Source organism: Papaver somniferum, chromosome 4 (genome assembly GCF_003573695.1).
Source record: "Papaver somniferum cultivar HN1 chromosome 4, ASM357369v1, whole genome shotgun sequence".
Taxonomy (NCBI): domain Eukaryota; kingdom Viridiplantae; phylum Streptophyta; class Magnoliopsida; order Ranunculales; family Papaveraceae; genus Papaver; species Papaver somniferum.
The window spans coordinates 152,979,329-153,006,523 of NC_039361.1; the positions used below are offsets into that span (position 1 = coordinate 152,979,329).

General features: G+C 33.9%; 2 protein-coding genes across 2 annotated transcripts; one reads left to right on the forward strand and one right to left on the reverse strand.

The window, feature by feature from the left end:
- The first annotated feature begins 6,466 nt into the window (after nucleotides 1-6,466).
- LOC113271609 (histone-lysine N-methyltransferase SETD1B-like) lies at nucleotides 6,467-8,094 on the forward strand. Its single transcript, XM_026521502.1, has 2 exons — nucleotides 6,467-7,135; nucleotides 7,223-8,094. The coding sequence occupies exons 1-2, from the start codon at nucleotides 6,955-6,957 to the stop codon at nucleotides 7,873-7,875; spliced, it is 834 nt and encodes a 277-aa protein (XP_026377287.1). The 5' UTR covers nucleotides 6,467-6,954; the 3' UTR covers nucleotides 7,876-8,094.
- Nucleotides 8,089-10,166, reverse strand: LOC113271608 (glutamate-1-semialdehyde 2,1-aminomutase 2, chloroplastic-like). Its single transcript, XM_026521501.1, has 3 exons — nucleotides 9,910-10,166; nucleotides 9,458-9,631; nucleotides 8,089-9,374 (listed from the first exon to the last, which is right to left on the reverse strand). The coding sequence occupies exons 1-3, from the start codon at nucleotides 10,108-10,110 to the stop codon at nucleotides 8,307-8,309; spliced, it is 1,443 nt and encodes a 480-aa protein (XP_026377286.1). The 5' UTR covers nucleotides 10,111-10,166; the 3' UTR covers nucleotides 8,089-8,306.
- Nucleotides 10,167-27,195: the final 17,029 nt, after the last annotated feature.

Consider the following 27,195-nt stretch of genomic DNA (forward strand, 5'->3'; position numbering starts at 1 on the left):
TAGAGAAGATTGGATTTGGGTTGATATTATGTAGAGAATAAAAGAAGTTGTTGTGAGTAAAGAAGATTGAAGTTGAGTTGAATTTATCGGGAGATGGAAATGTGGCCGCTTTTTTCAGTTGGAAATTTACCCTTGTCGAGCCACACTGATCCGAGGCTCGTCTTAACTAAAACCGACACTCGTCTCAATCGCATCAAAGTGTAACGATCAAATCTCTTTGTCTCGATTAATTCTTTGTCCACTGCCCAAAGTTAACTTTGACTATCCACCTAGCCTGCCAAACTGATAAGTTAGATGTGTCCCATTGAACTTGCACTAACATGGCTTAAAAACCCCTTTTGGTGTGTTTATGATAACTCTGTATTGAACAGATTAAAACCAAAAAAAAAAAAAAAAATCGAAGTCTCGCAACTGATAAATTTAGTGGATGATTTTGGCGTAATGTGCACTAATACTATCCTTTTGGTCTGTCAAACGACTCAAACATTGTTGTTCCCGAACTGAATATACATGGCTGCGATAGATTTACTACCTGGGTTTGTGGGGTCCAGATCCTCTGTGCCCAAAATCCCCTGTACCCTTTGTGCCCGGCCAATGATATTCCGACATTTGTTTTTTATTAATTCCCGGTAACTAACGGTCCCGTAATTGATGCTTAATTAAGGGAAGAATATATACAAACATAAAGACTTACCATAATTAAGGATAATCACGGGGAGAAACAAAACAACTTAACCACATTTGATCAGAAAAATAAAAACAGTAGCAAGTTCTCACCCTTATTCCCATCGATGATTGGGATCATAATACTGCAGTGACATTCAAGATGCATGTTGGATATTTACGACACATTTATGTTTGAATCAACCCTCCTGATTTCTAGTTACTAAATATATTCGTTTTGAAACACATTTTACATCACGGAATTAAATTACATAAGTTAGTGAATTGTGGAGGATGATGAATGAAACATATCATAACAGTACTTATGAAGATCATGCTCTGTAATGATCGACTGATAGAGTATATACATTTAGCAATCGATTGATATTGATCCAATAATGTACTTAGAATATCAAGCTAGCTCCTTAACAATCAAAATATGGAAGAGCTAGAAGATGAATAGCAAAGAATATATACATGATCTAACATATAATTACTTTCCGTAATTAGTGAGGTTTAAATACGGTAGAATATAAGCGGTTAGTTAACGTCAACCAGGCAAGACAGATGTCGCGCACACATTGGTTGGTACAGAGGGTACAGAGAAGTCCGGGCACAGACGATCTGAACCCGGGTTTGTGAGAGAGAACTTGGATGGAAAGTAGCCGTACTAGAGACAGTAAGAATACAATTAATCTTTTGAAGAGAAGAAGAGTTCGTTTGGACTGACCGACTTATGGTGAACATTGAGAAATGAAGGGTAACTTAGGCGAAGTAAGCAATCAACAACCTCAAAACACCGTCCCATCTCTCACTCCACGTCGAGAGTTGCGCTAAACTCTTTTCTCATTGGCTAGTCAACGAAATCCTCGCTTCTGATTGGATGAAAAATAAGTTACACCCCTATATTTCGTGACCGTTAATTTTTAATAGGAATGATACGATCTAATGCTCAATATTAATAGGTAGGATTTGGATTTTCTTAAACCATGTTTATATGATTTTAATAAAATTCGGACAGTAAAGTTTGTTCCAATTAAAATAATAAAATAAATTTTACAACTAAAAACATGAAAAGGTATATAAAACATTAACAAAAATATTTTTTATCTATAGAAAACTCAATCTTATTTTGAAGACCATTCCGATTCAATCAATTGTTGCGTTCTTGTATTAGGTCAGTATTTGAGATTCCTTCTCTTTTTCTTGTCGGAATTTTCAATTATCTACCGCTACAAGCGTGTTGTTTCTTATTACTTTTTGAATTTGATGTACTTAGATCCATGTAATCATGATTTTCATTAATGAAAATTGAATTACCAAAAAAATAAAAAAACCTCAATCTTATTAATTTCCATAAAAAAAATTTATAAGGAAAGTCTTAAAACATTTTTACTAACTTTCTAAAAAAAGAAACTTTTATATTACACGTTATTGATTCCCATAGTTAGCGTGAAATACTTTTTACGCGGCATTTTTTAATCTTTGAAACAACATTACTCTTAACTAGGGAATGCCGCGTAACTATGGAGTAATTTTATGAATGAGTATGAATTCCAATATATTATTCATTCATATTAGATGCAGATTTCTTAATATATCATCGAAACTCTATTTTTATCGTATCACCTAAAAGCATTATGGATGTAATGGTAATAAAGGAATTTTAACCGTGTTTATTATTGTGTTTCTATGTAATTCATGATCCATATATTCTTTTAAGAAAAAAAAGAAAATTGTTTTAAAAAAAAAAATCTTTTTAAAAAAATTGTTTCTATGTAATTTTTTCTTTTTTAAGATTTTTTTTTTTTGGTATTAAATCTTTTGTTTAAAAAAAAAATCTGGATATTAATAAGATTCGTCTTTAAAAATTCCTGTAAAAAAATGTTATTCCAGGCTTTAATTTTTTTTATGGAAGTTAAAAATCTTCATAATCGTACTTACATAAAAATAGCAATTTTTTTTATGGAAGTTAATAATGTTGGAAAATGGGGTAAAACAAAGGATGAAATAAACACATAGAGATTGTTGTACTCCTGACTTTCAAGGCTCAAATAGATTTCTTTTAAACAATTATTTCTACCCTCCCAATATCAATTGGCGATTACAACAGGTATGCAAAATAATACCTTGAGGAAAACACAATTGGATTCAAGACTTGTACCCCTTGGCCCAATCAAGAAAACACAATAATAGGATTCTGATGATGCTTAGAAGAGAGAAAACAAAAAGTATTTGATGTTTTTCGTATTTGAATGAAAACAAATCATCACTACTTATAGGGAACTCATTCCCACTGGAGATGCCTCTTCACTTCCAAAAGACATCAATAGTGTCTTATAGGAACGGATGTGTCTTTTTTGAACCATCACATCCTTTGGAGGTGCCTCTTCATCTCCAACTAACATCCATTGTGTCTATTCGACACAGGACGCTCCCTCGTCGTAGCGGAAAACCAAAAACGAAAACTGTTTTATTTTTTATGTTATTGAAAATATCCAACAATGTCCCTCTATTTTCAAAAACCGAAACATAAAATAAAGTAAAACTTACAAAATCGGAGTGGCTGCATCACTCAAGTGACTGCCTACATACCCGAGTGGGATCAAGCCAACGTAGTTCAAGCAAAGTTGGGAAATAAGCATCATCATAGAAAACAATACATAAATGATATGTATCTTTTGGATTTGAACCTTCACTTAGTGCAAGAAATTCAAAGCCTTATCGAGTTTCAGTGCTGAAACTAGTCTTGAACCAAGTACCCCTTGCGATAAAACCGGAATCTCCACGCATATTGATTTCAGAGTTTAGTGTGTTCTGTAATCAGTATATTAATGGCCATGTGATATATCCTAGATTCATGAGTCTTATTTAGAGAACAGTCTTATTCTCTTAGGAAACGACCTGATTTCCATACTCATATAGGTAAGTCTCGAAGGTGTTTCTGCGAGACACATTGTGATAAAAGTTAGACTTATTAAGGATTTTCATCCATCCCTTTTTTTTGCGAATCACTGCACTAAACAAAAATGAGAAGTTTTTACTAGTGCACCATAATCACATCCATAACTTGGTACCACATTGAACCTTGTTTATCTTTTTCAAAACATAGGTTGGGTTTCTGCTATGGGCGATCAACCTTCCGTCACAGACCTTGGTCTCATTTTTGTATACTTCATTGAAAACATTTCCTTTGGGAGACGCTTCATAAATAGGTCTACCAAGTTTTTATTCGTTTCAATGGTCAACTGCAATTGCTTATTTCTTGATACAAATACCATTCTTTGGACTCGGCTTTCTTCTGTATACTACCTTCCAATGAGTGTCTGTACATTTTGGTTCTATGCACAAGTCAAGTACACATAAGAAAAATTATATCTCAGAAAAATTCATATACCAAAATGACTTATCGTATTCAATATATCCACATGGAATTATCATAACATATTCACATGGAATGAGCGATCTCAATAAAATCGTCTTTACACAACTAGATTAAACTCTAAGAGTAATTTGTTAGACCACTGCTCGGTCGAACTCGCATGTGTTGATATCTCAAGCATGTTTGTAAATGCTAGTGATCAAAACTATTAATCTTGATTTCTAGCCTATTTATAGATGTCTCTTACTAGGACATAGATTGTGTACTTGAGCTTAGACTTCACGGCGTTCATCATTTGAAGACGAAAAACTACTAAGGGGAGCTTGTGGAACTTCATCAACAAAAGGTATGTGGAGACTGAAAACTCATTTATTACTTGGAAAGTCTATTTCTACTCTATCTCATATATTGAGACATAAGTCGTGTTACGATATAGTTTTCTATATACACATTTGAGATTTCGAGCTGAGTATATCTCGCTTACATATTTCTCGAAATATGTGTTGGCAAGCTTTCGTTTCGACCAGGTTCATCTTATATCATGAGAAAATTGCCGAGTAACATCTTACATGATTTGTGTGATACAATCATTTGGTGTAGACTTGGATTTTTTCAATAATAATTATTTCATTATCTTGAAAATTGCTTTGATGCTAATAGTGTGTGAAAACGGCTACTATCATTATAGAAGAATGTTTCAATGATTGAAATAAATAGTTTAGAATCTTGAAACCATATTTAGATATAAGCATAGTGTGTTCGCACATTAGTGTATAAGTCCAAAACCGGGAACCAACAATATGCATACTTGTGTGTATACAAAATGGTTGAAGGAGACTGGATAAGTATGCGTACTCGTACGCATACTGGCGGAAGTTCACGTCCGTGAATTTCTGCTGAGTTTGAAAACCAAACCAAACTCATCCGGTTATAAAGTACGCGTACCCATACGCATACTGGGGGAAAGTTCACGTCCGTGAATTTCTGCTGAGTTTGAAAACCAAACCAAACTCAAAATCGGTTACTTAAGTGCGCATACCCGTACGCATACTTAAGTGAGTTACTTTCTAAAATCGGTTGTGTTCATGAACTAAAATATTTATATATTAAGGAATGCAATTTGCTAACCGTGGCTATAATGTTCATGATTGATTCAAGTGAATCAAACCGATTTTGCTTCAATTGTGTTCTTGTATAACTCTATGAGAATATAGCAATTGAATAACTCTTTAACTAGTTTCATTTGAGTCATTTGAACTAGTTATGGCGTTCTGACCGAGAGTTTTCAATCCCCGAGGTTGGCTGCAAGCGGCCATGTAGCTTTACCAATGGGTAATCTGGGCTAGATGTCATTCTCTAGTATTTGTCTTTTAGTGATTGTAATTATACACGTGACGTGTTCTACTAGTTTTGTTTCCGGTCCGCGAGTTATAACCCAAAGGTGTCACTATCCATCCATAAAAAACCCGCCAAAACAAAAGTAACACAAAAACCCCAAAAAACAAAATTTTGATGAAACCAAAATTTGGTTTCATCATAAAATTTGATGAAACCTCGTAGAATTTGACAAAACAAATTTTTGGTTTCATCATAAAATTTGATGAAACCAATTTTGAAATTTGGGGTTTTTGTATCAATTTTTTAAAATTTGGGGTTTTTGTATCTATTTAGTTTAAGATGGAGTTTTAATGAATCCCAACATTTGAGTGAGGTTTTTGTACCACAAGTTTGGTCACCTTAGGTTTTTATGACTAGTTTTGTTTCAACAACTTATTTTATCGGCAGTGCTATTTGGCTCCCTCTTTTCCACCTCCCTATTCACCTCCCTTCAATTTAAACCCCACATCTGGAAAATGGTGAACCCTACCAGTTGCTGAATGTGAATCTAAATCTGGATGTGTGGTTGAGATTGTAGGGAGATGAATAGGGAGGTGGAAAATAGGGAGTCTACCACTAGTTTTACACACGCAGAACAGATGGCGATCCAAGTAGGTAAACTCTAAACCTTGAGCGCCATCTTTATTCTTATTGTCATTGATGGTCTAAACCTTGAGTGGTTTTCCAGACAACATAATCAATACGGGCTGCTTTCTCCACGAAAGAAGCATTTTATATATCAAGTGTAAGTTAACTCGCGAGGTGCTGAATTTTGGGGGAAATATTATACATTTACATCAGGACTCGCGAGACAATGCCAGTTTCACATTTACATCAGGACTCGTATTCAAATCGCAAGATTATGCTTTACATTCACGCAAAAATAAATATCTAAATGACAAAATACAATGCACAAAAAGGACAGGAAACTAAATTGTGTTCTCATCTCAACTGGAGTGAGACTCCCACTGACTAAAGCAGCTTCAAGTGATGAATGAGAATTCCCCAAGAACTTCCATTACAAAACTAAATATCTGCCATCATTTCTACGCTTTAGCTACTTTTTCACTCTAGTAACTCACAATTCCTCCAAATCATTCCCCTCCACCCGTGAATCAACAACAACAAGAAGCTAAGACCACTTACCCACAAACATTATGTACCTATCTCTCTATCTCTCTCTGGACTCATACACACAATCTGCCAAAGAAACCCAATCACATGCCTTTGTTTGTAGTGAACAGAAATAGAAAACCATGTCAAACCCTTTTAATGAACTTGTCTCAGCATGAATTTGGATTCACAGTCACGGGTTCATGTTCCTATACAACACAAAATGGTTCATCATATGACCCTATATAACCTATACCTATCTCTTTAATTTGTTTGGACATTATAGAGCTACCTGTGTAGTGCTACCACCACTAAACCATATCTGCAATCATGAAATACATTCTGTTACTTTAGAAAAACTATATTTATTCATATACAGTTCTTGCTTGTTTAGAAGCTTCTGTTTTCTTTCAGCACTCATGTTTCCTGCCATGGATTCAAGGATTCTCTTAGTTCTTCTGGTTTCTCTGCTTACTCATTCTTTACTTTCTACGGAAGTTCAATCAAAATCAACAACTTCTAAAATCAGTGTCATGGGTATTGTGTACTGCGATATGTGCTCTAATAACACCTTTGTTAGACATAGTTACTTCTTACCAGGTAATGTTCAGTATATATCATGTAACCACAACTAGCTTCTTTGCTTCTGTACATTGTTCTCACCTTCTTATCCAATGTTTTCTACAGGTGTGAAAGTTCACTTGAACTGCAAATTCAAAGCAACTTCACCGACAACAAGAGAAGAGATTACCTTCTCAGTTAACAGAACTACTGATAAACATGGTGTTTACAGGCTGGAAATCCCATCTGTTGACGGAATTAGTTGTGCTGACGGTTTATCAATGGAGTCATATTGCCAAGCAAGTTTGATTGGGAGTTCATCATCTTCGTGCAGTGTTCCTGGACTGAAAACAACAACAGATGGAATAACAGTCAAATCAAAACATGCAAATCTCTGTATTTACAGCTTAAATGCATTGAATTTCAGACCAACAACAAGAAATATTACCTTGTGTGGATATGAGAAAGAAATATCCACAGATGATCTGAACTCATCGAAATTCTTTTTTCCTTTCTTTCCACCATTTCCTTTTCCGTTTCCTTTCCCACCAATGCCTTCATTGCCTTTTCCTCCACTAGGACCGTTACCACCTTTCCCTTCCCTCCCGTTCCCACCGTTTCCTTCTTTGCCATTTCCATTTCCAAATCCACCAACACTACCTTTCCCGTTCCCACCTTTTCCTCCAGCCCCTTCCTCTGCACCTCCTGCTTTCAATATTAAAGACCCTAAGACTTGGATACCTTCCCCTCCTAGAAATTCTCAAAGCCAAAATCCATGAAATCATAATTGATTACATTTTATTCTTAGCTACTACTTTTGTGCGTGATAGAAGTTTACGTTTTCATGTAATTATTAGATACAATGGAGTGCAGAAACAATATTTATGTGGCAGAATCTATATTATGTTTCACTAATATGAGATATGTTGTACTAGTAATAGATTATGGTATGTTACTTAGCTGCATTGTCTTGGTTGGGATAATAAAAGTTGTTTCCGAATATTTATTGATGCGTAGCAGTCTTATCTAAGCAATGGTAACACATTTAGTTTTTTTTTTCAACTTACAAAAAAGTTTACATTCTGAATTTCGCAAAAGTCTCCTAATGGAAAGTGCTCAAAGAAACATTTCAGTCATGCACTAACATAAAAAAAATCTCAAAATTAGCTCAAAAAGAAAAGAAACAGAGATGAGACTAATTATTGACCGTTTAAATCTGCCGCAAGACTTTCTCGGCTGCTGCTATTGTCTGTTGGATGTCTTCAGAAGTATGTGCCAAACCTGTAAACCCAGCTTCAAACTGTGATGGTGCCAAATACACACCTTCCTCCAACATTCCCCTGTGAAACTTGGCGAACTTGGCAGTGTCACTCTTCTTTGCATCCTCAAAGCTGTAAACTGGTCCTCCTGTGAAGAAGAACCCAAACATTCCCCTAATATATCCACCACACATCTCATGCCCAGCTCTCTTTCCAGCATCTAAAATCCCCTGGGTAAGCTCTCCGGTGATCTTATCCAAGTACTGGTATGTTCCAGGTTCCTGCAGCCGCTTAAGTGTGTGAATACCTGCTGTCATTGCCAAAGGGTTCCCACTCAAAGTACCAGCTTGGTACATGGGTCCTGCAGGAGCAACCATTTCCATGATTTCCCTTCTCCCACCATAAGCACCTACAGGCAAGCCACCACCAATGATCTTCCCAAGTGTTGTTAAATCAGGCGTTATACCAAAATATTCTTGAGCTCCACCATAAGACAGACGGAATCCAGTCATAACTTCGTCGAAGATGAGAAGAGCATCATTTTCTTTGGTAATTTGACGAAGAGAATTTAGGAACTCAGGTTTTGGTTCTATGTATCCAGAGTTTCCAACAACAGCTTCAAGGATCACAGCAGCAATCTCTCCTTTGTTCGCTGCAAACAGTTCTTTCACGGTCTCGATATCATTGTAAGGAGAGGTAAGAGTATCAGAGGTGGCAGCTTTAGGAACACCTGGTGAGTCAGGAAGCCCTAGAGTTGCAACACCACTACCAGCCTTGACGAGGAAGGGGTCAGCATGTCCATGATAGCAACCCTCAAACTTAATTATCTTTTGGCAACCAGTGAATGCTCGAGCCAATCGTAGTACACCCATACAGGCTTCTGTTCCTGAATTGACAAAGCGAACCATCTCAATACTTGGAACAGCAGAAATCACCATCTCTGCTAACACATTCTCTAGAACACATGGAGCACCAAAGCTTGTTCCTTTCTTCATTGTCTCAGTTAAAGCAGCAATCACCTATCCGAAAGCTAAATTCAGAAAACTTGCACATAAATAACAAACGAATAAACCGAAGTAGTATTAGAAGCAAAAGGAAGCACCTCATCATCAGCATGACCAATGATTGCAGGACCCCATGAACCAACATAATCGATGTACTCATTTCCATCTACATCCCACATACGTGAACCCTTCACAGAGTCGATTATAATTGGTTGTCCACCAACTGATTTGAAGGCACGGACTGGGGAATTTACACCACCAGGCATCAAATCCTGCCACACCAAGCCTTCATGTGTTAGTATCACATATTTGAAATTCAAGCATTACAAACATACCCATTAATTGAACTCATAAGTTACAAAAAACATATCAATGAAGTACTTGAAACATAAGGAAACTCGTAAAGTGTTTGACAAAATTACTACAAGAGGTTCCAATCCAATGTAAGTAGTCAAAACAGAATTAAAATTAAAAGACAAACCCATGACATAAATTACTATATAAAATCAAAGAAACTAACAAAATTCTATAAAGGGTTTGGATTTATAACCTTAGCAGCATTGAAAATCTCTTCTGATTTCTGTGTAGTGAACTTTTTCTTCTCTACTGAAACTGTCATTTTGATTTGAGTAGCTCCACGTCGATGAGAAGGCCAAGAAGATGAAGAAGAAGATGCTGATGCTGATGATGATGAAGAGGGTAACTGAGAGATCCATGAGAGACTAACTCCTGACGCTGATATGCTCGCCATCGAAATTGAATTTCTTCTCCTTCTTCTCTGGTTTTCTTCGGTCTTCTTCAAAGAGAGAAAGTAAAAGATAAAGATGTTGCGCTTTTTGTCCCTTTTTATTCTCATCATGATCCATGATTGTGCTAATCGTGACCGTTGAAATTTTAATTGGGCTCAAGCTGAATTGATTTCTTCTAGTCTAATTCAGGGCCCAGTGTAGAAAAGCCATATATTCAGAAAAGTATAGGTTTTCTTTTTCTTCTTTTTTTTCTTCTAGCTGGTAATAATACTAATGGAGTCGTTGATGTCTATTCCTCCTCGTAGCAGGTAAAATCTTTTTTTGGTGCACCCTCTTCTTCATCTTCTCTTTGTTTGTTCTTGTAAAAAATGTCATGAGTTCGTATCTGTACTCAGGGTGCGTGAAGTTTGTGTGTATGAAGCTCGGACTGTTACTGCTTATTGCGGGGGCGGGATTCAGGGACATGATGGTGGCTTAGCTTGTGGAAATAATAATAATAAAATCATCCCTTTTCAAACAGTTAACATAATTGAAACTTTATTTATAGGTTAAAAGCATTTGTGCGGATTACACTCGCTTGTTTGGCGAAATGGATGACCTTCGTAAAGAGGTTTCTAGTATGGTGAGTTCAAATTTTGGATCCCAGGGTTTAAGCTCCTTGATAGACCAAGCGGACTAGCTCATCTGGGATCTGGGAGTCTTAAACCTGCATGCATGCATGCATTTGGACATGTTACCTAGTTACCGATTCCAGATATCTCAGTTCCCACCTCGTCAGCTGAACACAATGGGTATTCAGACGCCTTGTGGTGATAACTAGTTTTTCACCCGTGCAATGCACGGGTCTGTTTCTCGCCTATGAAATATGAGATTCATGTTGGGAGATTACTTCTTTTAGATCTTCCTTCAAGGCTGCTGTCGATATTGCAGTTTGCAGTTTAGACTAATCATACAAAACAAACTAAAATACTCACGTCAGATTGAGATTGAAGGTAGAATGTACAGTGGGTAAATGATATGTTGCCAAAGCCAAAATTCAAAATTCTCAAAAGGTTAACAAATTTTTTCATAAAGCTTCATGCAAACCTGGAATTGGGGTAATACTGATGCATGAAGCCAATTTGGAGGGCTTACGACAACTGTGAGTGGAGGAACCAAAACACAAACCTTCGACAGAGATTTGGTTTTTTATTCCCATGAATGCATTATTACGCTGATGCCGACACCACATTGAATTGTCTAAGCACATAGGCCTATGGGGGCAGCAAAGACATATAAATACTAACTAAATTCAGTTGGTTTACTAAGCTTCATATTAATAAACTTCATATTTGTAAATCTGTAATATGTAGATAGACTCGGGATCTCCTATATGACTCTATGAAGATCTCCATTAGCTGCTACTACAATGCGCATCAAAATCAAAGCAAACTTGTTGTAAAGCTAGCCTCTCTTCTCATCCCATAGCTTGCAGCAAGCCCTCTAATTCAGCATGCTTCACATCTAAGTATTCATGCACACAGATACATCGTCTCACTCTGTGTGATATCTTTTTATGGTGTAGCTACAGTAAGAGGCGTATCATCTCTGTATCGGGTCATCATTTGTTGAAGATGCTCAATGATAATGATATTATATTTACATACCCAAAAATTAACAGTACATACATAGCCACAAATTAACACGGGACCATTAATACTGAAATACAGATTGCATTGTTTCCCATTTACGGTTCCCTTTTATACTCGATATATCCCTAGCCATTAAATTAATATTACTAATTTCATCAAAAATAATGATAGGATAAAAATAAATATGTCTATAATTGCAATGTATTTTCCAGATCGACAGATACCCAACCACGGTTGATGTGGATGACATGGTAGTATGGTACAAATATTCAAGCTTATTAAATTGGCTTATCTTCTACCAAGTGAGCACTTTCCTGTGAATGTTAATAGTGTTTAGCTCTACGGTAACATATAGTCGATTAGGTTAAATAAAATCCATTTCGATATAATTGGGAATCTTGTGTGCGCCTTTAAAATTTTTTTGTCAGTTTAATATGCTAAGTGTGATATATTTTTGGGATTTAATTTTTTTTACCAAGATCATAAGTTAAGATGGAATCATTAGATAACAAAAGAAGAGAGATAACCTTAGTATCGAGTATTGTACAACATCCTCGAGATGAGGTTGAGTTGAGAAGACCCATCCAGAATTGCTTGTTTATAACTTTATATATCTTTTTTATCCACTACATTCTTGCAAAGTATTGTTGACTCTTCATATTTTTATAACTGGGTAATTTGCCAAGATATTGTGGGTAGGAACATTAAGGTAAATTACCAAACGTCTAGCATTCCCTCACGCTTGGCGCCAATGAGCTAAGAGACTGTTAGTAGGAACATTTAGGTTTTTAGTATTCAGTGTCGGTTTAATGAGCATTTTATGTTCCTGAATCAGTATTTATATTTTTTTGTGTTCTTCTTTCTGTTACTGTTCTTTGAAATATTAATGTGCAAGTTATTTGGAAATGCTAAACCATAAGTCCCTTAGATTGTTGACCACCCGAAAATTCACACATCAAATTCGGTCTCGTCTCTCTTTTTGTCACATGCACACACAAACAAATCCATTCAATTTCACTCACTGTAAAAAAATTATATGATGTGAATTGGTAGCCATGCAATAAAAACAGGAAAAATGTGTAATATATTACTCAGATCCCTGGACTCAAAGGGATAGTTGTACTTGTAAAAGTTCAAATGCAACGCTGGAGGGCAGACCAATTTGAACCGGTGCATTATGACCACAACATCCTCTGTCTGGTTCACTGGCTCCGCATAAATGTAGTGAACAGATTAAAGTATATGGATGATGAACCACAGATCTGAAGAGTCTTATTATTACACCAAACTGCTATAAATGACCCAAAAAATACACTTGAATGGTTGCAAATTGAATTTGGTTTTGTTTGGAACTGTCAAGCAAAACTAAAAGAAACAATAAAATAAAATACAATTATAACCCTCCTTATATTCTAGAGATCAACTGTTAGAAGAATATAAATTTACTATCATCGTCAAAGCACGTAAAGTAAGTTTTAAATGTCAAAGAAAACTCAAGCCCAGAATCCCATATGGTTACACCATATGTGGCTCAAGGAAAATACAACATAACTATAAGAGTAAGACACACATACCCATTTCCATTATAACCAAGACATCTTGAAATTTAAAAAGTCATATCATCGTTTTATATTAACAAAGATCTAGAGTATAATGAAATTGGTTCGTATAAAATAATCGGATACCAACTAATCTTTAATTGTTTCTTTGGTGAACATTGGTTCTTCTTTGATGAACATTTAATTATATGAGTTAGTGTCCTTTGCTCAATTCGTTTTGTCTATATGAGTTATAGTTACCACAATCAATATAGTACATAAAGATCTTAATTTATGTCAAGAGCTTAGAACTTGAAATACAACACAAACTAATTTATAATATAAGCTTAAAACCTAAGCTAAATGGCTTCTACAATCATTTAATTTGCAATGTGAAACTAAAACGTCATTTAGAAAACATATATAATTGAATAGATAAAAATACCGCAAAAAGAATATTGGACAGGGTTTATAGATGTGCCAGAAGCGGGATTGTGAACTTGGCAATTAGAGATCCTGGATATTAATATGAACCTTTAGATCTTGCTATTAAGCAGAAGCAGGTAACCTAAGAACCAAGATTATAAAAAAGAAAAACAACCAAAAAAGAAAAATTGAGAGAAACAGAACTGTCAAGACATCAAATGAGGCTTTAAACCACATATTGGTTATAAAAAAGGAAATGCAGATGGAATAGATATCAATTCAAACAAAAACTTTACAACAATCTTTGGGCTTTATGAATCTAGACATTCAGAACGAATATCAAATGAAGATGATTTCCTTTCACCCCATGGGAAATCTCAAGCTCAATCTACAGGCATAACCAAATAATAGTCAACCCGCCGACTAATGCTATACGGATACAAATGAAAATATATATAAGAAAGACTGGATTATTATTAAGTGGTATTAACCGAACTGCTCCTTTGGCCTGATTGCTTATTCGGCCGTCCGTGAATCCCCGAACTGCAAATCAAACAACCAAACCAACAAATATAAGAGAACATATAATTGAAATGTATGATTATTAATTTCTTGGAACCGTCTATTTTAATCTATGAGTTCTATGACTAAGTATAAATAGGAGGGCCAAAACTTATCTTAAAAAACCTCCAAAAAACTGAAAGTTATGGGTTTAAAAAAGAGGACTACGGGACTACCACCGACTTTCTTCTCCGTCAAGGATATCGACTACATGTACTTGATGACTATTACTTCAACAACTACTTGTGATATTGAGTCCCTTGTATTATACAAACGAAAACTAAATAGAGAAAATAAAATAAAATAACAAAATTTGAGATGATATTGTTGATATTATTCTCTTACCACAAATCAAAATAAAGGATATTATTCTCTTACCGAAGCTGCAAACACATAAAAATCAATGGTGCAAAAAAAATATAATAAAAATATAAAAACCAAAAACAATGATAATAATCATCTGCATTACTAAAAGACTTAATATAAAAAACATTGTAAATCAAAATTGTGATATTACATTGTTGATATGATTACCATGATTAAAGCTGAAATAAAAGATAAAAAAAATATGAACAAAAGTGAGAATCAGCGGAAATTGTTTTCAATAAGTTATAGCATGGGGAGCCACCTAATCAGGATAGACATGGCTATTCAAAATTAAGTAAAATAATATTACCTCCATGAGAAAGACTAAATCTGATGCAACTTAATATAAATGAAAGAAACTCATAAGAAATAACCAATCCAGATGATCGTTACCTGTTTGGGTAGAACATTGATTAATCCATAAATTAACCAACCTCCTCAAACCATTGGATATATGAGTATGAACATCACGATCCACCAGCTCCTTTCACTTAGCTGAAATATTTTCCATTAGCCTACACAAAAATTAAGCATTTAAAAGTACCCACAAATAATTACACAAATATGAACTTAGATATATTTTCTTTTCTTAATGTTTTATGCTAATCCTAATTTTAGCTTCACATTTTTGTTGTAGAGTCACCTGGATATCGAGGGAAGAGATTGGGTAGTAAAACGGAAACTTCTGGTGACAAAAATTAGATTGGTTAGTAGATAACATGCACATACGGTGAGTGAAGGAGAAAAAACATAATGGAAAATAAAGTTAGGTTTTTGTAGTAAAATACATATCTTTTCAGTAAATATTTTGATAAAGTAAAAATCGTACCTGCAAAATTAAAAAGAAAAAACTAAATCTGTGAGAAAAAGTAGGGCAAGAATTTGCGAGATTTTCTCAATAATGATACAAAATAGGCTGCCTCTGTTGTTTCAGATCCATGTATCATCACCATAGGTTGCATCAGTTGTTTCAGATCCATGTATCATCACCATAGGTTGCCTCCATTGTTTCAGATCCATGTATCATCACCAGCTATATGCCGATAAAAAAAAGGAGTCATCACCCGCTATATTAAAAATATAAGGGAATACTTACAGGAACAACTTGTTGAAGTCAAAATTACAAACACGTGGATCCTCCTCCAGCTAATAGAAAAAAATTGATATTAAATTTGTGTATAATTACATAGACGAATTATATAACTAAACAGAGAGAATCAAAATAAAATATGAAAATCAAAACTATGTTGACATCAGTTACTTTTTTCTTTAACTGCCATAAAAAAACATAACTGAAGCTGTAAAAACATACAAAAAATATACCGAGGACCTGTAAGAAATTAAACGAAAAAATAATAAAAATATCAAAACCAAATACAACGATGTTACTGTCGATTAGTTTCATGACCTTTATGAATTACTGAATGAGTTCCGTGATTTATGAATTAAAGAGTACTTAAGTTTTACCTGAGTTTATCCCTTGATATTTCTTTATGTATGTCGTGATACAACAACTATAATAGGTGCATAATCCAAGCACCTGCACAATAAATAATTTTATTAGAGAGAAAAACAACGTGGAAACATGTTTTGCCTCTTCTTGAAGAATTTATATAGAGATACTCATAAAAAAAAAGACTTGTTTTGGAAATAATATCAATCGAGTATAACACTTTTTCTGTAATAATATTAGTCAGAATAGAAATTCTCTTTATATTTATTCATTTATTATATGGAAAATGCTTTATATAGATATAACATAACCACAATTTCCATAAAATAAAGACTTTTCTATAAAAATAATTTGATACATGTCTAAAAATATCAAAAAGTCTTATATAATAAAAATATTTTATTCCAAAGTTCACACAAAAAATAATGAAAACAAATATTTTTTATTCTTTTTCTATATTATTGTCAAAAATAAATAATACATACTAAGAATATCGTGCATGTCTATGGATAGCAATTAATTTTATTTTTTTATGTTTTTTAGAATGAATAATACTAACAAAAATTATTGAAGCTTATTTTGGTATTCTTCCCATGATTTTTATATATTTCCTTGTTTTATTTTGCTCTGGATTGATGTTTATGGTTTTGCTTAAAAGAAAATCATTAATAAGTTTCTTTTCAACAATTTGACAGGATTTGCCGATTTTTCTGCAGAAGAAGTACACTTTGATCATCAAAAGGTATTTTTTATTTTAAGTTTTAATCATTAATCATCTAAATTTGGTGGATAATTTTCTATTTTCATCCAAATTGTTATTAAAATTTGTTTAATTATTAGCATATTAGAATTGTAATTAGGAATTAATTTAATTTTAAGAAGTGTAATCGGACATTGGACTTTTTTCTTAATTTTGTGATTGATTTAATTCTGTGATGATAATCATGGTGCATAATTTAATGTTTATAGTTTAATCATAATGAACTGTATAAACATGATTTTATTTAATTACTGCATGTATTTGTACGTTTTAATGTTAGGAATTAATTATAATTTTATATGATTGTTTTTGAATTTATTTGGTAATTTATAAAATTTTCTTAAAATTTACTTAATTTAGGAAATATTTTTCTTGAATATGATTGTCCAGAAAATATCTTATAGCTTAAAAGATATTTTCTCTGATTTTTTTACCCGAATTTTTATAAAATTACCAAAATAAATTATAATGGTGGGGCCAGAATCAACCAGAAGCTCTGGTTAACCACAACGCTCGAAAAAACTCTATTTTTATATAGAGAATGACAATGTAATATTGTATATCTTCTTGTTCCAGGCTGATGCTGCGAAGTTTGTGGAACGCATGACGGTTAGTGTTGGACCCAAGTTTTCCTTATCCTTCACAAACATTTGTAGTTTTTAGGCTCTTCTCTCATGTCTGCTAGAAAATCTTATGTAATTTTGTTTCCAGGACATCAAACTAGCTACACTTACAGACACTCTCACGGACGAACCTATGAGGGGGATAAATGGGGCTTTAGCCCGCCCCCTCACAAGTGAAGAAATTTTTTTAGTACATGTATTTGTTAGAAATGTGATTTGCAGCCCGGTCTAAACTGATAGTAGCCCATTACTTAGCCCATTTTTCTTCGGTAAACTATAAACTTCTTTTCATGGCCATATATACATCAATGATTTTGTTCGTTCTAGCGTTTAGTTATCTAGTATTTTTTTGTGTGAATCACCATTAACCACTAACTACACGGCTCGTTTCAGGGGGGGATAAATTGCGACCTTCGGCAGCCTTGCGCTCTAATAATATTCCAGCCCTACTCATTGTAGAATTCTGGGTCCGTCCCTGGTTGAGATGTCTATTCCTCCTCGTATCAGGTTGAGACACATGCAAAATTACCAGAGTGGATCCATAAAAGGCTCTCCGGGTAAGATTATGAATGGCTTATAATCATCATCATCATTTAAGTTCTGTTTGAGTTGCTATTTGCTCAATTCAGAAAGTTGTTTCGTTGTTTGTGTATGTACGTACCATTAAACTAATAATTCGATTAACAGAACTTGCTGGGTTGGCTTCTGATCCGTCATCTGACATCCTTCGATCACAAAAGTCTCGATTCGAAAAGGTAATTATCAGCTTATGAAGATTATTAGAATATATAGCAGATACAAACAAGTATCCGAGGTGCAGAAAAGGACCGAGGAAACTATATGGTGAAGTGAAGACTAAATCAAGTAACTGTGCAGTAAGACACGTGAAGTGGAGGTTAAGTCAAGTGACCATGATATACGTGGCACGTGAAGTGAAGACCATACAATATTCAAACTGAAGTCAAAGTCAAGATGAAGTGATCAAGACTCAAGTTATTAGAAGATCGACAGAGATTAGTTAAGTTTCCAAGAATAAAAAGATCTTGTGTAATTTAGGTAGTTTTCTAGACAAGTCAAATATCTAGGTAATTTCCTATTACTCATATTCTAGTTAATTAGGGTATATATTATAGAGAATAATATAATATCCTATATTAACTATTAGTACTCTATAAATAAAGAGTCATAATGTAATTGTAAATTATCTCAGAATGTTCTGATGATCAATATTATTATTCACCCTACGGGGTTGCTTGTGGACGTATGTCGAGTTGACCGAACCACGTTAAACATCGTCTCCATTAGTATTTCGGTATGTAGATCATTTTACTTCTTCTTAATTATTTATTTTATCATTGATTTGATTTTATTCTTTGTCTAATATCAGTGATATCCATCTTGAATTTGATCTACATATCAAAATTTAAGATGGTATCAGAGCAGCGATGCTCTCGATCCAGTAGCTTCCGCAACATATTTTAATGTTCAATAATAATTTCATTTTAAACTGAACATTAAAAAAAAATTGATCAATTATATGTAACAAAGTTCTTTTCTGAATTTGTTATATTTGTTTTTATCGTCCAAACAAAATTGCATATTCCTAATTTTTTCGAGGATGATCATCAACTTAATGAAAACTTCATTAACGTTATGACATGTGTTCTTGGAAGATTGTTTGTCTTCAATATCAAAGTTCATTGTTGTCATTTATTATCTCATATAAAAATGGAAATTGATGTTAGTTTCAAGAAAAGTTTCTGTTTAAAATATACCACAGTATATCAAATATATTCTTAGCTCTGATAATTATGAGCAAATATATTCTTCAAATTTCTTTTCAAAGATAATGATGTATTTGCATCACATTCTTTCCAAAGTCAACATTTGTTTAGTTGACCGATAACTCATTCATACCCAACAAGAGTCTTTGTACATTTTGGGTGTATTTATTACATCTCGCATCAGAGATCGTCTATTCCCTTTCTGTTTTGGTTTTTATCCAAAAGGTATAAAACTGAACTCACTATCAATTTCGGAAATAATTTTATTTTTGTATATCCTATTTTGATTTACTCTCTAGAGTATTTTTCTATCCGAAAGATATTCATTTATAATATATCCAATGATATTTCTTTTCAAAAATATTTTGCCTGGATATTATGCAAAAGTATGTCTTCCTTTCACGAAAAGTATTTCCGCATTGACGATATATTTTATGATTATTGCATCTAAAAATAATTTCATATATGTGGTATATTTTTAGGATTAATGCACATCACACCGTATTTTTTATGGAATAAAAATATCTCCTTACATTTAAGGACGAAAATCTCCCGCTTCTGGGTTATCTTGAAAATATTTTATGTATTTTCGAAAATCAATATAAAATATTTCTATCTTTATTTTAGATTATATTGTATTTTTACCATGTAAAATTTCTCCTTATATTTAAGGACGCTAAGAGTGGTAAATTTCTTTAGTTGTCAATCTTGGCGAGATCTTTATGTCATGAAATGATATTCAATAAAATATTTATCTTTTATTTTCGAAAATATTTCCTATTTTCGATCATATTTTTTAGTAATAATAATTATTACGATTTTGCACAATATTTTCCTTTAGGAGAATCTTTTTCATTTGAAAAGTCTCCTAGACGCCTACCAATATTTCTCAATGTTGATGCAACATGAAGTCTTTCGTATGGTTAGTATTAAACTAACCAAATCCATTGGCCAAGAGAGCCGATTCTCAATGTTGATGCAATGTGAAGTCTTTCGTATGGTTAGTATTAACTAACCAAATCCAGTGGCCAAACGAGCCAATTCTCAAAAAAAAAAAAAAAAAAAAAAAAGTGTATGGACCGTGGACCCTCACCAAACTTATCCAAGTCAAGACAATTTTCAACAGAAGTCAAAACGTATATTCTGCAGTGTTACTGAGTTTGTTTCAATTTTCAAGCGCCGCAACCGAAGATCAAGTGTCTTGTTCGAAGGTGATGTACAGATTTTTGTCACAAGTTTTCTTCAATTGTCCAAGTTGCACACTACGTTTCTCTACGTGTCCAACTTGAGGGGGGGTATTAGAATATATAGCAGATACAAACAAGTATCCGAGGTGCAGAAAAGGACCGAGGAAACTATATGGTGAAGTGAAGACTAAATCAAGTAACTGTGCAGTAAGACACGTGAAGTGGAGGTTAAGACAAGTGACCATGATATACGTGGCACATGAAGTGAAGACCATACAATATTCAAACTGAAGTCAAAGTCAAGATGAAGTGATCAAGACTCAAGTTATCAGAAGATCGACGAAGATTAGTTAAGTTTCCAAGAATAAAAAGATCTTGTGTAATTTAGGTAGTTTTCTAGACAAGTCAAATATCTAGGTAATTTCCTATTACTCATATTCTAGTTAATTAGGGTATATATTATAGAGAATAATATAATATCCTATATTAACTATTAGTACTCTATAAATAAAGAGTCATAATGTAATTGTAAATTATCTCGGAATGTTCTGATGATCAATATTATTATTCACCCTACGGGGTTGCTTGTGGACGTAGGTCGAGTTGACCGAACCACGTTAAACATCGTCTCCATTAGTATTTCGGTATGTAGATCATTTTATTTCTTCTTAATTATTTATTTTATCATGGATTTGATTTTATTCTTTGTCTAATATCAGTGATATCCATCTTGAATTTGACCTACATATCAAAATTTAAGAAAGATGCATGTATCTAAGATTATGCATCAAATACGATGGGTGTGGGAAAAACCTTTTAGAGGGATGAATCTTTTTGACTTAATCGCATACTTTTAAACAAGTCCAAGTTCAGACTAGCTGTCAATATTTTTCCGTCCATCTGTTTAGACCGATTTTTTTCATAACACGATACTGATTGTGTTGATTGGGTGATGCATGCTTATTCCTTTCCTCTTCTGTTACATAGTTCTTCACAGTGTGTTCTCGGTTTTCCTTGTTTTTGTCAGGTATCGAATAAGACGTGGAAGCTAATTAAAGATCTCGCTGTAATCGGGGTTGAATTATTTAAGTTGCCTCCAAGTATTACAATCATGGTATATCAGGCAGGGCCGTCTTACAGTTTCGGGATGCTCTAGGCGAACTTAAATTTTGAGGCCTTTCTATGTGATATGAAGTCAACAATGGAGGGAAAGTATTAGTTTGAGAGATAAGTATATACTATTAAAGCGGTAATTTTCATTTAGCTTGGCGGCCGAAGGCCATCGATTTTTTTTTTCCATCTTTTTTAGGTTAGAATCCCGGTTGCAAACTTTCAATTTGGCCTAAATATTCAAAATCCACAACCAATAGATAATTAGTGATACTTATACTTGTAACAAAATAGTTTGTAACAACTATGATTGTCACAAGCGTACGTTACATTAATAAATGTTACGTAACACTGACTGCTGTTACAATGGACTTATAGACAAAACTTTTTTTTTAGGGCCCCAACAATTTGGTGGCACTAGGCGGCCGCCTAGCTCGCCTGCACCCTAAGATGGCCCTGATATCAGCTAATTGATTTAGACTTGATTTTCGTGGTACTGTTGGAAATCTTGGGTAGTTGTGCTTGCATATCAGCTCAATGCAGGGCCGTCGCCCGTCGTAATGTGTCGGAGTTGGGCATTTCATACATATGGACCACAGTTATTATCAAACATTCAACTGATGACTCCCCTTTCCAAACCTGTTAAATAGGTGACCCGTCAAGCCCGTGTTGTCCAGCAACATAGATGATCTGTCTGAAGCATTTTCTTCCTTGGTGAGTTTAAGCTATAAGTTTTGCTGACTCCGTTTCATAAGACAGGGATAGCTTGGTTTTCACCTCATCGACGTCAAGTTGCTTTGTCTTGATAATGTATATATTTCTTCTTTCAGGAAGAAGCTCAATTATCCTTGGAACGGAAGCAGGTTAGCGCGTTTGATACACATCTAGAAGTAATCTTTTTGACTTCTAGAAGTCAAAAAGCAAGAAGTCAGTTTGGATGTAGAATTTCGGAACGACTTTTATAAACAGAAAAATCGACTTTTTGTGAAGCAAAATATCTGGATTTCTGACTTCTACTTCTGCAGAAGCGGAAATTAGAAACAGAATTATATCCTAACGCGCATTTATTTTGACATGATGATGTCAATGATAAGGTCTTTGAGTTGCGTTGTTTCGTAGATGAGGGGGCATTCGAAAATGATTGATGAAAATCTCCTCATAAAAGGGGTGTCTCCAATTTTAGGGCATGGATAAAGGCCTCTCAAGTAAGCAGGATTAGTCTAGGTTAGACTGCAATCATGTATTCACGGCTCCTCCTACAAAACAAGAATGATTAAAAAACTATAAATTTATATATTAGGCCAGAGAATTCTTATTCTAATCTTAATATTTTGAAAATATAGTTGTTTATTATCAATGAAATTTAAATTCCTATGATGCCCTTGGTATGGCTGAGCTCATTCTTATTTTTGCATTTGATACATGTTCCTCTTTTGGGAACTTAGCAATCCTCAAGTCATATTGAGGATAAATTTATACTTTAGAAGGAATCCTGAATTTTAGACAGCATTTCTAGATAAGAAAATCTTCCTAAACAATGAGATATTTCTAAAAAAGGAAATATACCTAAAAATAGATATTTCCTAAATAGGAAAATATTTCCAAATAAGAAAACATTCCTAGAACAAGGTAATATACCTAGAAAGGAAAACATATTTAGAAATGGAATTATTCCTAGATAAGGATATAGATTCATAGAAGGTTTGAGAAACCAAACCAAAAGTTATAAATAGAGATGTTTAGCTCGTAGTAATACAGACACACCTAGAGAGGGAGATTTATGAGAAAAATCACCCAAGGAGAAGTTTTTGAGACAATTAATTATTGTAAAAGCAAGCTTAGAAAATATTTTAAGGTTATTTACCTAAAGAGATTATGAGCGTAACAAAGAGAGAATTGTAGTAGCTTTCTTGTTCATAATCTAGAGAAGATATTTTCTTCGAATCTGATTTCTAGTGTGTACTGTTTTGTAGTTTTCGTTTATTATTATTTTGAATTCCGCTTCTATAATAATAGTCATCAAGGTACAAAGATCATATGTATCATTGGTCGTAAACGGAAAAGATGAATAAAGAAAACCAATGGATTATAAAGCTTAATCTCAAACATTAGAGGACCCTTATATACGTGGGTGTTGAAGTAACAATAGTGGTGGATTTCCACCGGCACTTATCATTATCGTTACAACCATTACTTCATATAACCTCTGCGCTAATAGGTGCATGGTGCATGCATTTACAGATAAGAGTTTCCTTTAGTAGGTGCATGGTGCATGACTAAAATTTCAAACTGAGCTATTGAGTGACCAATATGATATGTAATTATATTAAGGAAAGCCGAAACACCACTGTAAGCAACCGACAGAGCACTCACATGTAAATGTTGTTGAGATGCATAGCTTTTTGGCAAGGGTAGAAGAGGTTATCGCAACTTGGACGGCGTATGACGGGCACACCATGCAAACATACACTCCAACGAAATCAAGGCTTAGAATTTAGTATGATCGCATATAAACGCAAGGAACCCAATAGACCCAATTGTTATGGCCACTTTTGCAGTCCCACTAGCAAAACAACCATTAATGAACCATTATATATTGATATCTAAGTTCCAAATGGAAAATGAAAGTGCTAGGTTCAAGTCCAATTATAAAAATAATCTAGAATGTACTTAACTTAACTAGCACGCTTTTTAAATAACACAAGATCACGAGGGACATGTCCTCATATTTAAAGAAGATCATATCATAAATTGGCTTTTGCTAAGCCTAGTGATGCTTATACCTCCAAGGTTCGAGAGAAAGCCTGAGTGTTTCAATGAAAATCTCAAGACTTGAAGATTCATTCTTGAGTTTGTAAGATTTTATTTTGGTAGTTTACAACTAATGATTTTCAATCATCAGCTTGTAGAACATAACTTAAAAAGAGAGGGTACCTAATATACCACCAACTTGTTTGTTCTGCAACCTGTATGGACAAAACTTAACGAAATTCCAAGTGGGCCTATTTAAATATCATTGACATTACGTATATACATATATAGAGTTTATATCTCAATCTCTTCATAATCATAAAGTCAAGACAATAAAGTCTATGAACCTGATTTCGAACGATCTCAAAAATCAATATCGAAGATCAATCTATTTGTAGCTAAATAATTGAATTCGAATTCTACCAAGTATGAAACTTATTATTTATCATTCAAGATACAAATTCTACAAGAACGAGTCTCATAATTGATCACAATTAATATGGACTTATCTACAAGAACTGGTTATGTGCTACTTGTTCTATTCCAATTATAAATAAAAAAAAATATAATGTGGAAAAGGAAAAACACAAGCCACCAGAAAAATTTTGTTAACGAGGAAAACTGCAACTGTTTGATCCTCATCCAGATTTGAACACCGAACTGTATGAAGCCGCTACAGACACATCGAACTTCACATTTAGTGTGAGGAAAGCCCACCGGTAGTATTCTCGTAATACTCTACCGAAGAGGAAAGTAATCTAATTAAATAATTTCTTATGTGCGCTTCATTTAAATACATCTGTGGGATCAAGAAGCTTTTAGTCGTACCGTTGGTGGGAAACTAAATCATATTGTTAATTTATTTTTCGATTATTGATTTAATTGGTTAAAGGTAAAGTTTGATCTTAATTGCACCTAGTTTGCTTATTACATGATCTTTCTCTTCTGATATAAGGTCAGTCGAACTATATCAAGACTCAACTATATCAGATCTGATCTTTATTGATTTAAGATCTTAAGATAGGACATGTGATCATCCTTGTTAAATGACTTCGTTCTGTGCGTGATAGATCACAAGGGAATCAAGTTGTTTATGTAGGTACATTGAAGACTGAAGATAAGAAGATTTTCTGATTGGTATTCTGATCTTTGTGATGATACTTCGTGCACACCTCGATTGACCGGGATCCGACAAGTTTGTTTATCTTTGATATACTTTCATAACTTGTTGTATAGATCTACGATCTGTCAATTGGCGGTTCCTTTCAAAATCTGAATATGATATATTGTGAATTAAGATGGAATATTTCTAATGGTTTTATATCTTAGTTGACTAAACCGATACAAAGGAGTTTATATTGATTAAACAGAATATCTTTTGTAACTCAACATATATCTCTATTTATTTTATAGATCTGTGAGATTGATAAAGCGGTTACCGAAAATAGTTTAGTCCTTTATTGTTTCAGCGTACGATCCTTATGAATTGAGTGCTAGAATTCCTCAAAACATGTGAAGCAACTTAAGATAATGTATTCTATCTTAAGATTCATGTGCATATAGACCAGATTGGTAGTAAGCGCAAGGATACTGGAGGAATCAAGTAACTTGGAGTTAGTTTACTTGGTCTCAACTATACGAAGTTGGTAGAAGTCTTTGTATAATGGCTTAATTCTGAGAGTATCCATAACTGGACTAGGTCCCGTAGTTTTTCTGCATTTGCGGTTTCCTCGTTGTTTTTTTTTTTTGTAAACTTCACTCGTGTTATTTCTGGTGGAGCCGTCTATCTGGAGAGGAAGGCACCCTAATTAGACGAAATTTCTTACGACCGCTCGTTTAAAGACTTCTGTGGGATCAAGAATTTCTACGAGTACCGTTGGGAAACTAGATAATTGCATTGTTATTTTAGTTTTGGATTACTGATTTGATTGACTAAAGGTTGTTGAAACTTTTATTGCACCTAGTTTGATTATTCTTGAGAGCTTTCCCTTCTGACATAAACTAGATCAAAGTATTGATAGGATTTTTAGAATTGTTTTTAGATCTAAAGACATCTTGTGATCATCCATTTCTAACAGACTTCATTTTCTGTGTGATCGATCATAAATGAATTCAAGTTTGTGGTGTGCAGGTACATAAGAAGGCAATTGAAGATTTCAAGAACAAGAAGATTTTTCTTATTGGTTTTCGTATCTTGTGATTTGTGCACACATCTTGATCGGCTGGGATCCGACTTAGATCTGGTTAATCTTTTGATAGATTCAATCATTGTTTAGATCGGCAACTATCATTTGGTGGTATTCTTCAATATCCGAATCTGATAGTTGTGAATCTGAATCTAAGTTATTGATTTGGATTGATCGTACCCGACAAAGGAGTTTACTTGTTTAAATGGAAGAGCCTTTGTCAAAAATCAATGATTCTTTTTCTAAAAGATTATGGGAGTAGTTACCAAACTTCTTTGTTCCTTTACTGTTTTGAAGACAAAAGAAGTTGAGTGCTTAAGACTTTACATCCGTAAAGCAACTCAAGATAATGATTTTTTGTCGTAGGATCACGTGCGTAACCTGCAGATCCTAGACGTGTGGATACTAAGGGAACTAAGTAACTAGGATTAGATTACTTGATCTCAACGATATGAAGTTGGATTTGTACTTTGAGTAGCGGCTTAATTCTGAGAGTATTCAAAACTGGACTAGGTCCCAGAGTTTTTCTGCATTTGCGGTTTCCTTGTTACCAAAATCTTGATGTGTCATTTACTTTTACTTTCTGCAATTATAATTGTTTTATTATAATTAAAAGTAAATACACTTGTACATTAATCTTAATCACTAGATATTGATCCAATAGTAAAGCGGTTTTGAACTGTAAATATTATCAAGTGAAAACCTAGTTTT